This window comes from Macaca thibetana, chromosome 3 (assembly GCF_024542745.1).
Source record: "Macaca thibetana thibetana isolate TM-01 chromosome 3, ASM2454274v1, whole genome shotgun sequence".
NCBI lineage: Eukaryota > Metazoa > Chordata > Mammalia > Primates > Cercopithecidae > Macaca > Macaca thibetana.
Window position 1 is genome coordinate 60,882,933 of NC_065580.1, and position 12,883 is coordinate 60,895,815.

General features: G+C 35.8%; 1 protein-coding gene across 1 annotated transcript; it reads right to left on the reverse strand.

Annotated features, from left to right (window-relative positions):
• Positions 1-6,117: 6,117 nt before the first annotated feature.
• On the reverse strand, positions 6,118-10,973 carry LOC126951248 (keratin, type I cytoskeletal 18-like). Its single transcript, XM_050785239.1, has 2 exons — positions 10,796-10,973; positions 6,118-7,489 (listed from the first exon to the last, which is right to left on the reverse strand). The coding sequence occupies exons 1-2, from the start codon at positions 10,882-10,884 to the stop codon at positions 6,196-6,198; spliced, it is 1,383 nt and encodes a 460-aa protein (XP_050641196.1). The 5' UTR covers positions 10,885-10,973; the 3' UTR covers positions 6,118-6,195.
• Between the last annotated feature and the right edge of the window lie 1,910 nt (positions 10,974-12,883).

Below are 12,883 nucleotides of genomic sequence, written 5' to 3' on the forward strand. Positions count from 1 at the left end.
AGGATCCAGCCCACTATTTATTAACTTTGTAATCTTTGTGAGTAAATTAACTCCATTTTAATAATAGAAATAACATATCATACATGCATTTTAAATTTCTACATAGTTTAAAAGCTAGAACAAAGAAAGTAAGTTTGTATGTGGCTTTAGAGTTATCATTAATGTCAGTAAAATATAAAACAAACTATAATCTTGCATTTATACAAATACATGATTTCTCATATAATAGCTCTTTTAACTCCCTGAAAGCATGAAACTAAACAAAATAATCCTTTGGCTTTCTAGCTTTAATTTTTATACTTTTTAAATAATTAATAAAGCAGATCCACTTGTACCAGGGAGGAAATGGAAAGAGAAGCTTCACAGTGTCTGAAAATAAAGGAAAGAATGAAAGGCTTCGGCTTCATTCCAGGGATGGTACGATGCTTATCCATTTGTTTTTCTCCTGCTTTCTCTGTGCCAAAATCTGAAGACCAAAAATTGCTATCATAACTTACATGTAAATATCCTGTGAGCATTGAGGTGGATTGTCATTTACATCTTGTAGAAACACTGTGACTGTCCCAGTTGTTGAATGTATTCGTTCATTGTCACAAGCTCTAAAATATAATACCCAAGACTTTGGGGTGGCTATGTCTTCATAATCCAAAGGATAGGCAAGTGTGACCTCTCCTGAATCTAAAAGGCAGGCAGATGCAAATTTTTTCATTACTCATAAAATGAATAAGTTATGAATTAAAAATAGTGGCATGGTTAGTTCTAAGGATAAAATAAAGGTCAGTCATTGATCTGATGAAATCCACGCTAGTCACAACTGTGGATCTGTAAGGAATGGTGGTTGCATAAGTGACAGGGAAAGAGAGAAGCCTTCTTAACTGTGCATTTTGGAACATATTTCATGGGAGGGTCATGGTGGGTGGGGTAGGAAGCGCAGAGTGCAGGCTAGGCTGAGTGTTGAAAAATGAGTACAGGAAATCTAGGCAGAGACGACTGAGGTGGAGTAGGGGTGGTGAAGAGGGTTTAGGTGGAGTGGGGGACAGTAGGCAACGAGAAAAACAACAGAAATCAACAAAAAGAAAAACATAAGTTTTCATTGGGAATTACTTTTTAAATAATTTTATCTCATCTATGTTTGCAGAGCGTGTAACCCTTATGTGAAATGTGCTCTCTCCTTTATAACCTTGATTTTTAATCTAGAGGTAAAAAAATAATTTATGTTCATTCTCATTTCTCACATTCTTACCTTTCTAGGTATTTTGGTTGTCTAGAATGCATTCTCCAGTGGATACATCAGGAAGAACGAATAGGAGATATTGTTTCCCATGTTCTCAAATATTTATATGCTGTCTTTTATATATGAGGTCATTTTGCTGAATGCAAACTTGTTAAATCACATTTTGTGTCCTCTCAGGTTTCCTAAATATGTTACTCTGTTAACTTATAGAAAAATCTTCTAACAATTTATTAATATTACTCCCTTGTAATGACCTACTCTTTTTGCCTAAAGGCCCAAATACTTTTCTAAAAAATTAACATCTAATAGTTTATTAAAATCTGGCTCAGATTCAGCCATTATGGATTAGTTTTTCCAAGAACCTCGTTTGCCTTTTCAAATCTTTTGTTTTAGGAATTTTTTTTGGATGATACCTCTGAGTATTTGTCAGAGGTTTGCTTCTTCAGGAATTTTTAGAACATGATTTAAAGTGTTGGCTCTTCTCTGCCTATCTTCTATAGCTATCATTCTTTTCTCTTTCATTTCTATTTTACTATAATTATTAAATTTTAAAAATAATTACAAGTTCATGTAAGAGTTTTGTTTTTTTCAGAACAATTTGAGAATAAGTAGCTGACCTGATGCCTCAATATACATTTCCTAAAAGCAAGGGTATTCTTCAAACAGCCATGGTACATCAAAATCGGAAAGTTAACATCAATACATCTAACACCAAGACCTCCACTTAAATTTCAGTTTATGTCTCAACATATTTTATAGCAAAAGATCCAATTCCGAATTGCATGTTGTCATGTGTCTTTAGTCTCCTTCAGTATGGAAAAGGTCTTTAATCTTCCCTTGAGTTTCATGACTTTGAACTTTTTGAAGATTACAGACTAGTAATTTTGGAGAACGTCTTTCAAGTTGGGTTTGCCTAATGTGAGCTCATGATTAGATTCAGGTTATGTAACTTTTGATTAAATATCATAGAAATTATACTGTATTCTTATTGAATGTTATCAGTTTGTCTCATTACTGATGAAGTCCATTTTAATTACTTGACTCAGTGAGTGTGTGCCAGTTTTCTCTACTCCAAAGTTGCTATTTTGCCCTTTGCAAATGGTAAGTATTTTGTGGGCTGGGTGCAGTGACTCACGCCTGTAATCCCAGCACTGTGGGAGGCCAATGAGAGTGTATCACAAGGTCAGGAGTTCAAGACTAGCCTGGCCAGCACGGTGAAATCCTGTCTCAACTAAAAATACAAAAAAAAAAAAAAATTAGCTGGGCATGGTGGTGGGCACCTTTAGTCCCAGCTACTTGGGAGGCTGCAGTAGGAGAATAGCTAGAGGTTGCAGTGCTGAGATCATGCCACTGAACTCCAGCCTGGGTGACACAGTGAGACTCTGTCTCAAATAATAACAATCATAATCATAATTTGAAGAGATATTTTGAAACTATGTAAGCATCTTGTTTTTCATCAAACTGTCCATTTATCTTTGTATTTATATCCAATGGACTCATGGAGTCTCATTTTATGATTTATAAACTGTATTATTTATTTTGATGTTCAGATTGCTCTAGAATTGGGAAGGGGGAACAATTCAAGCTGATTTCTGGCATTTTTGTTTGTTTTTGACATACCTTCATCATTATTTGAGCATGTTCTTGCTTTCTTGCTCATTTTATACTTTAACTACTGTGGCCTCAAAAAGAGCCATTCCTCTAAAAAGCTTCTATGGGGAAAAATGGTATTTAGAACGCATTATCTGAGTAATAGCTGTACTTGTGGCCATTCTTTTATTATGCTCCTAAGTTCTTTCACTCCTTAAGTAGGGATTCAAAAATGTATGCATTTATGTTTGTGTGTCTCTGCATATATGTACAGTTACATCAATGTTAACCACACACACATGCACACATATACATGTACAAATATATATATATATATATGGAAAAATATAAGTTCATTCTGATACCTTCAATTATAATTTATCCCCACAGGGTTCATTACAGTTTTCTCATTTTCTACAATTGTTACTCACATCTCTGACCGGAGCAACCATCCCTCATTTATCTTTAGTTTTTTATCAATTCCTTGGTATGTAATTAATCACCCTTCTCTGCTACCATCCCCTTTTCACTGCCAGTTCTGGCAACCTTCTCTCTCTTTCTTTATATATGTATGTGTGTGTGTGTGAGATATATATATATATATATTCCCCCCTTAACTTGTGACACACCGAACCTTCTCTCCACAAGTCATCTTCCCTGTCCCTCTCAGATTCTGGCTCTCTACCAGGAGCTCTTTTGGCTGATATGATAGATGGTTTGTGTTTAACCCAGCTCTTTTCATGTGTGAAAATGTACATCACTTCTTAAAAAGAGAAGACATCTTTCTTTTCTTCCTCTTCTTGTTTTATATTTATGTCGTTAGGGCTAGAAACTCCAAACTTTTGGCCATGTGGAAGGTAGTTAGAGTTACAAACGTCAAAATCCAGCAGATTGAATTTAAGTGCGGGTTCTGCCACAGAAATTGGCTGCATGAGCTTGGATAAATTAAAATATTTCCCAGGCATCATGTTATGTGAGAATTAGGATAGTAAAAACCCAAAGGGGTTATTATGTATGCAAAGTTATTATATATATGATATATAATATTCATTTTATGTTTACGACTGCTCTGGTTTCCATAGGAAAACTTAGTCCTCAAGAAAACAAATAATCATACAATAAAATCCCAGGGAATGCTATTGTGAGTTTGAATTGTTTGGGAGCTTCCTGTAGCAGCCAGATTATACCAACCATTTCCATACTTCTGAGAAGGAAGAAATAATCATTTCTACCTCATGAAAATATGCTAAATATGCTGCTAAATATTTTAAAGATTGTTTCATCTTAATAATCAGGTTTATTTTTCACTAGTTAAAAAACACTGTTTAATATATTTTATAAAATCATTCTCCATAAAATTATTATTTACCTTCATTTATAGAAAATTCTTTTTGTGTCCCTATAAGCTCATAATGTACTGAGTCCCCTATGTCTCGATCAGTCGCTGTCAACATGACCAGCTTTGTTCCAACAGAGAGATTTTCATAAATATTTATAGGTGCATCTGGTACAGATCTGTGGGACCAAATGATGTTTTTTATCAATCACTATAAACAAATGTCTCTTCATCTATGTTACACAGCAAATATTTTAAATTTCATATAATATGTATCATGTAACAGTTCCAGGTCTGGCCTTCTTAATGTTTTTTCATTTTACATTATTAAATCTATTAGAGAATGTTTACATTTTATGAAAAGAACCTAAAAGTTTCTTTTACCTGTATCATTTTTCAAGTCCTTCTACTGATTGGTAAATTGTACTTTATTCCAGATTACAAAATACTACAAATGTTTTTGCAATGATTTTCATTATCTTTGTGTTTGGGCATATGTCCATATCAGCAAGTGCTTATTGCACAAATTCTCTTGAATACCTACATTGACTTTGCAATATGAACATATCAATGTACATTTTCTCTAATATTTTTATTATTAAAAATAAATACCAGAAAAATATGAAGCTTTGGATTATTCCACCAAAAAAATACTGATTCTCTTCTGTAGTTTCAAGGGCAAAATATCAATGAGTTGGCTTCCAGTGCATGTAAAAAGAATAATAAAATACAACTTATCGAGGTTTACTTTCTAGATCATTTAAAACATTTTAAAAAAATTAACAGTGGAAACAATAGCCAAACACTGGTCTTTATCCTGCTATGAGAAAAATTTCTGTGGCTTAATCTTATCACTTAAATATTTAGATTACTCATTGTTTACGCAAGAACAGGACTCTCATCATTGACATTCTGGACGTTGATACTGATGGTGCCAATGCATAACTCCAAAGACCGGTTTTCGCTATTTCTCACAGCAATCACTAAATGGAAATGCTAAAGTAAATAAGAGAAGATAGAATGTGGGTTTTTATAAAGTGCTTAAAATATGCAGTTTTGGCTGGGTGCAGTGGCTCATGCCTGTAATCCCAGCACTTTGGGAAGCTGAGGCGGGCAGATCACCGGGGGTCAGGAGTTCGAGAACAGACTGGCCAACATGGTGAAACCCCGTCTCTACTAAAAATACAAAAATTAGCCAGGTGTGGTGGTGGGTGACTGTAGTCCCAGCTCCTCAGGAGGCTGAGACAGGAGAATCACTTGAATCTGGGAGGCAGAAGTTGCAGTGAGCCGAGATCACGCCACTGCACTCCAGCCTGGGCAATAAAGAGTGAAACTCCATCTCAAAAAAAAAAAAAAAAAATGCAATTAATTTCCCTTTACATAAAAAATACTTTAAAAATAAAATTGAAAAATACTTTAGAAAATTGGAAGCATAAGAATGTAGACCCACTCCCCAAACACTATAAGGCCATTTGTCAAAAAGAGTATCTTTTGTACCTTTGTACAGATTTCTGCAATTATGCTTCTAATTTTCATGTAACTTAGATCATATTTTCCAATGTTCGTTTTGGGCATACATATCAGATTTAAATTTGTAGAAGTACCAACATAAAAGAGTAAGTTTTATTGTTTAGGAAAAACTAGTCCGTGCAACTAAAGAACTATCTTACTTTTGGAAAAATTAGAAAGAACACAAATACTTTAGAACCCTTAAAAAATCTAACGCTTCATTTGAAGAGATGATATGACAATGCCTCAAATAATGAAGAAATGTGGTCTAACAAGGTAATCACGAATAAGTGTGATGAAGTCAAATAATGATTTTAATTTTGTTTTATTAAATGTAATTTTATGGCCAATAAGATCATATTTATAAAGAAAAATAACTCCAAATTATATTTAATCCTATGAGATTATACATTATTGAAACTTCTATTTTGCGTATATTTTATTTTATTTATTTATTTATTTATTTTTTAACTCTGAACTTTTTATTGGCCTCCTGCTCCCCAAAGGGTATCCTGCTTCTGCTGGCTTAATGCCTCAGAACTTTGGTGTCGTTGGTCTCAGACACCACTTTGCCATCCACTATCCGGCGGGTGGTGGTCTTTCGGATGGTTTGCATGGAGTTGCTGCTGTCCAAGGCATCACCAAGATTGAATTCCTCACCATCTTCCAGCAGGCGGCGGTAGGTGGCGATCTCAGCTTCCAGCTTGACCTTGATGTTCAGCAGGGCCTCATACTCCTGGGCCTGTCGCTGTCCCTCTGCCCGGGTCTGTGCCAGCTCTGACTCCAGGTGCAGCAGGATCCCATTGAGCTGCTCCATCTGTAGGGCGTAGCGGGCCTCCACCTCCCTCAGGCTGTTCTCCAAGCTGGCCTTCAGATTTCTCATGGAGTCCAGGTCGATCTCCAAGGACTGGACTGTACGTCTCAGCTCTGTGAGCGTCATCTCAGCAGCTCCAACCTTGGCAGACTGTGTGGTGACCACTGTGGTGCTCTCCTCAATCTGCTGAGACCAGTACTTGTCTAGCTCCTCTCGGTTCTTCCGAGCCAGCTCATCATATTGGGCCCGGATGTCTGCCATGATCTTGGCGAGGTCCTGAGATTTGGGGGCATCTACCTCCACGGTCAACCCAGAGCTGGCAATCTGGGCTTGTAGGCCTTTTACTTCCTCCTCATGGTTCTTCTTCATGAAGAGCAGCTCCTCCTTGAGAGCCTCGATCTCTGTCTCCAGCTGCAGTCGAGTGACATTGGTGTCATCAATGACCTTGCGGAGCCCATGGATGTCGTTCTCCACAGACTGGCGCATGGCCAGCTCTGTCTCATACTTGACTCTAATGTCATCAGCAGCAAGAGGGGCATTGTCAATCTGCAGAACGATGCGGGCATTGTCCACAGTATTTGCGAAGATCTGAGCCCTCAGGTCCTCGATGATCTTAAAGTAATGGCTCCAGTCTCTGACCTGGGGTCCCTTCTTCTCCAAGTGCTCCCGGATTTTGCTCTCCAGCCTCCGGTTCTCGGTCTTCAGGCTCCTCACTCTGTCCAGGTAAGAGGCCAGGCGGTCGTTGAGGCTTTGCATGGTCTCCTTCTCGTTCTGGATGCCTCCCATTCCTGCCAGACCCCCAGCCATCCCTGAGGCCAGGCCCCCGGACCCCATGCCGCCCCGGAAGCTGGTGGAGCGGGACACAGAGATCCGGGAACCAGAGCCCCCGGCGCCTGCATAGACACCAGCCGCGCTGCTGACCTGCCGGGCGCTGTAGCTGGGCGCCTGGACAGAGCCCAGGGACCGGTAGTTGGTAGAGAAGGTGGAGCGAGTGGTGAAGCTCATGCTGTATGGGAGGAAGGCGAGACGACAGGACTCAGGCTTTGCCGACCTTTTGCGTATATTTTAAGTAGCTGAAAAAAAGTCTGAAGATCACAAGGAATATTTAACTAAAATCTGGCACAACCAACAACATATTACCATTTAATTAAAGTGTTGTCCAGAAAAAATAAAATGTATTAACTATTTGTTCAGTAAAATAGGAGAAAAATGTATAAATTGCTTGTTTTGAAAAAAGTATGGGAGAAAAATGAAGTGTGTGGTGGCGTAGTAGTTGGGATAAGAGTATAAACACAGCATTTTGCATACAGAAGGTATTAAATACAAAGTTTTTGAACCAATGAATTTATTGTTTCTTGGTGTTTTACATTTTACAAAGCACTTAAAATTGGTAGCTAGAGTTCATGCTTTTATTCAAGAAACACTTCTTGGCCACTACTGATGCACTGTGCAGAATAGTAGAGAAAAGATCTGAATTATAAATAGTCTTACCATGGGTGAAGTCACATTTTAGTGGGGAAGATTGACATGTAAACCAAAAAAAAAAAAGGTGAAATTTTACCAGTGAACATTTGCTTTTGTTTGCTTTTAGAAGAGGTTGTTGTAAGTGTAAAACAATTTGCCACAATCCTAGGATACCACTGAAATAAAATTATATGAGGGACACACACACACACATGGGTTCAGAAAGAAATTCGTAATCAAGATTATACTAATTATACTACCAATACATACATATTTGGTGCCAGAATTGTCAAGGCATGAAATTAACATGTAAGCTTGCTGAGGCCAGTGATGCCCTATTGAGGCCCAGCAGACAATTTCTCAATTGTCCAAATAGATTTTGTATACCTTCTAAAGGTGACTTCATGGGTGGGGAGCAAAGAAATAAATAAGTTTAAAAAAAGCACCATGAACTTTAGTCAGAGAAGAGGTAAAAAATCAGGACTCAAATATCAAAATTAAATGATTGGTAAATTGAATTCAGCATTATATATTGAAGACTATCTCATATGGGATTGGTTACAGGTCAGAACATAAGGATGCTATAAAAATAAAAAAAGTAGGCCGGGCGCGGTGGCTCAAGCCTGTAATCCCAGCACTTTGGGAGGCCGAGACGGGCGGATCACGAGGTCAGGAGATCGAGACCATTCTGGCTGACACGGTGAAACCCCGTCTCTACTAAAAAAAATACAAAAACTTAGCCGGGCAAGGTGGCGGGCGCCTGTAGTCCCAGCTACTCAGGAGGCTGAGGCAGGGGAATGGCGTAAACCCGGGAGGCGGAGCTTGCAGTGAGCTGAGATCCGGCCAGTGCACTCCAGCCTGGGCGACAGAGCGAGACTCCGTCTCAAAAAAAAAAAAAAAAAAAAAAAAAGTATTAAAGTATCTCAAAACATTGATAAATTAAGGGAAAATAAGCAATATAATCATCTGAGTAGATGAAGAAAAATTATAAAAGTCAACATCGAATTTCTGATAAAACCTCTAAACAAACTAGGAATAAAGAAAAAATTTCTTTACTTAAGGAAGATTACCCACCAAAATTCTACTGTAAAAATCACTGTTGTTTGAAACAATTAAACAATGTCTTTTAAAATCATGACAAGACAAAGATGCCTGCTATTACCATTTCTAAGAAACGTTGTTCTGGAAGTCCTCATCAGAAAAATAAGATAGATAATATACATAAAATTTTATAAAGATTAGAGAGAAAGGAACTGCAATTTTCCACAGATGTTTTATGAATGTTAACACAGAAAAATAAAAGATCACTTCAAAATTATTAGAATCAATGTAAAATTTTAGCAAGTTTGCTGTTTTTAAGAGTAAGATACAAGATCAATAGTTTTTTATAAAACCACAAATAACAATTAGAAAACAAGTATTTGCAATAAAACTCAAGGAATGTTAAACATATGATGTGTAAGAACTTTATAGAGAAAATACAAAATGTTATTGAAGGATTCAAATAAAATTGTTAAATAAATACATGAATTTGCTAGGTTTATGATGATAAAAATGTCAATTCTCTCTAGTATAATTTATGAATTAAGTACAATTAAAATCAAAGTGTTGGCTGGGCACGGTGGCTCACACCTGTAATCATAGCACTTTGGGAGGCTGAGGTGGGTGGATCACCTGTGGTTAGGAGTTCGAGACCAGCCTGACCAACATGGCGAAACCCTGTCTCTACAAAATTAGCCATGCCTGACGGCAGGTGCCTATAGTCCCACTAACTCAGGAGGCTGAGGCAGGAGAATCACTTGAACCTGGGGGGCGGAGGTTGCAGTAAGCAGAGATTGCCCCATTGTACTCCAGCCTGGGCAACAAGAGTGAAACTCCATCCCAAAATAAATACATAAAAATAAATAAATAAAATCAAAATGTCAATATGCACCTTCTAAATAAAGTTAATCCTGAACTTTGTATGAGAGAACAAAGAAACAAAAAGAAAAAAGGCAATTTGTTTAGGAGTGAATGGAAAACAACAAAATTGACTATATGAGAAACGATCCTATAACACCAGGGTGAAAAGTATTCTTACAAGCAACTAGCCAAATATCGTGGAAAAATAGCTGTTGCTTTTATTTCTTTAACTCTCACATAGTGAGATAAGTTCTGGTCAAAATATTTGCAGTTTAGAAAGTCATGTTTTAGTTAAGATGATGTTAAACAAACAAACAAATAAAAAACACAACAACAACAATAGCCTGATAAGTCTACTACTGGAAATGTCCAGAATTGCTTTAAAAAACTGGAAAACATTTGAAATTTAAATGGTCGCATTTTCCAGGATGATTTGGTAGGAAAAAATGATATGTTACGTGTTTTCTTCTCCTTATACCTCACTCTTCTTTCCAATTATTCACAAATTTCAAATTTGATCAGGACATTGCAGGGAAAAAAGGCCACACCAGGTCTCCACAATCACATAAAGCCAAAGAGAGAGGCACTTTTTCAGATAATTCAAGACCAAAGAAGTGTACTTTTAGTTAATTACCCAGAACATTGCCTCTGTTCCATGCTGTTGAATATGGAGACAATCCCTTCTCCAACTTTTGTACATACCCACAGAAACACACACAACGATTGAAATGATATTTAACTAAGGTCTAATGAAAAAGTACACATAATGAATCACATAAGCGCCTAAATTTATTTTCTTTTAAAATGAATTTCTGCTTGATCTGGGTGACTATGAAAATGCAATTATATAAATTTGATAACTTTTTATTTCAACTTAGATAAGTTTTTAAAAATTATTTTATTGAAGGGTATTTAAAGGTATTCATTGTTTGATATTTAGTCTTACCTTAAGATTTGTTTCATAGTCCAAAAGAGGTTCAGTGGTTTTAGAAATGACACCATTACGTGAATCCAAAGCAAAGTAGGCAGTGGCATTAACTGAAAAATTTAATATTAAAAACTGCAACACACACAAACATGGTTAATACATTATTAAGCATGAATCCTGAACTGACAGCTTTGATGAAATGATTTGGCAAGGTGTAAACCAAAATAAATTTTGTGAAGACAGTGCCTATAAATTAAAATCTGAACTCACTTTCAGTTCCAGACTTCAAAAATAATCTACATATTATTTCACATTTTAGTTGTATTTTTTTCCAATGCATTTTATACTAAAATATTAGAGCATTTTTGGTGAATAGTTTTCAATAATTTCATAGTTTACTTTCAAGTGTTGCATTTATAGATTTTTCCAATATAAAAAAAAAGCTGTTCCCTCTTGAATATATCTAAAAGAGGATATCTAAAGGAGGAAGTATATCTAAAGGAGGAAGTATATCTAAAGGAGGCACCAAATTATTTGGAAAAAGCCATTTGATTTCATCTCTGAATTGATTTTCTGTATGGCAAAAATAAAATATTGCCTTGCACAAAGCTATTACTTTTATGGGCATCAGCATGTTTCTCTCCATTGTTATCAAAACAAATATTAAAGATTTTGAAAAGGATTTCATAAAGAAATTATACTGTAAACACTTACATCCAGATTCCAGCCCATAAAAAACCCCAATAAAACCTGGGAGATCTGATACCCAATGCCATTTCCAAAAAATGCATAATAGCCATTTTGATGGTCATATTAACCATCTTTCATTTGCCTGTAAGCGAACAACCAAAGTTGGCTTATATTAGACTAAAATCCTCTTAAATATCCTTATGAAAATAATCTCTTTGTTTTTCCCATTATGGTTAATCATCATTTTCCAAATTTTTGTTTTCTCTTTCCTAATGACTTTTACAATAAAATCTAGATATTACATTAATTTTTGGTAATGGAAGCTATACACATAGACACATAAATATAACTGATACTATTGTAGACACCCATCCACCACACATATGGACATATTCTAGTTTAAATGCACACATCCACATACCCCAATATCCTGACTCTATCCTCCCAACACACACACTAACACATTCACACAAATAGATGAGCTGAGCCTGGTATACCAGGAATTACATTGTTCCTGTGTTGTCGTCGGTCCTCAGTCTGAAATTCACATGAGCAAAAAATGTAATCAAGTGTATTAATCAATATCTCATTATAATCAGGTAACCAGAAAAATTATATATAGACTAAATTCTCCACAGAGCTTTCTCCCAAACTTTTTAGTTTCAACCATATTCCCAAGTGATATTTGTAAGTGTATCACTATAGCAAGCATGAACAAACAGAAAAAAAGTTAGTCTCTTCTATGGAGAATTTGACTCACTAAATTTAGGGCAGAGTATTGCAGTGTATTAATCAGATTTATGATATATTGCACCATCAATAAACAATTTTTTTCTTACAAATATAATTAGATTATAGGTCATATGTATACCAGAAATATTTCTGAGAAAGTATACAGTGATGAATAACCTTAAATTTCTTCTTTACCCCCACTTAAGCTGTAACCATTTTATCATCTAAAATTTATTCTCTCCTCTTTATGAATTATTGCTAAAACCAGAATTAATATGAAGATATCCTTTACTCACATTGTATGTATAGTAAAGAAAATATGCCTGATTGGGATGAATAAAAGGCAATGAACAATGAAAGAACATTCTATTTATGCTCGTAAATGTCATCAGATAAATGCCAATAGATGTAAGCTCTAGTTTTTCACAATGCTTTCAGACCATTTGATATCTGTTGCTTTCATTTTAAAGCCAGAGCATTTTAATTCTATGTTACTACATCAAAAGGTTTAAGTCTCCTCTCTCACTTCAGTGACTACCATACATATGAAGAACACTTTAATTAACAGCCTGGCAATATAATATTTTGTACATTAAAAATTGAGCACTCTTTTGGGTTTTTTTTTTTTCATCCAAGTTGGGCAAAAATAAATAGATGAAAATTTTAAAAAAAACTTACTTCAAC

Bases quoted from the DNA above. Each gene is read 5' to 3' on its own strand.
- LOC126951248 (XM_050785239.1), bottom strand. From the start codon at position 10,884: ATGCCACTGCCTACTTTGCTTTGGATTCACGTAATGGTGTCATTTCTA. The intron at 7,490-10,795 runs GTAAGACTAAAT...CCTCCCATACAG, and splicing joins ACTATGAAACAAATCTTAAG to CATGAGCTTCACCACTCGCT.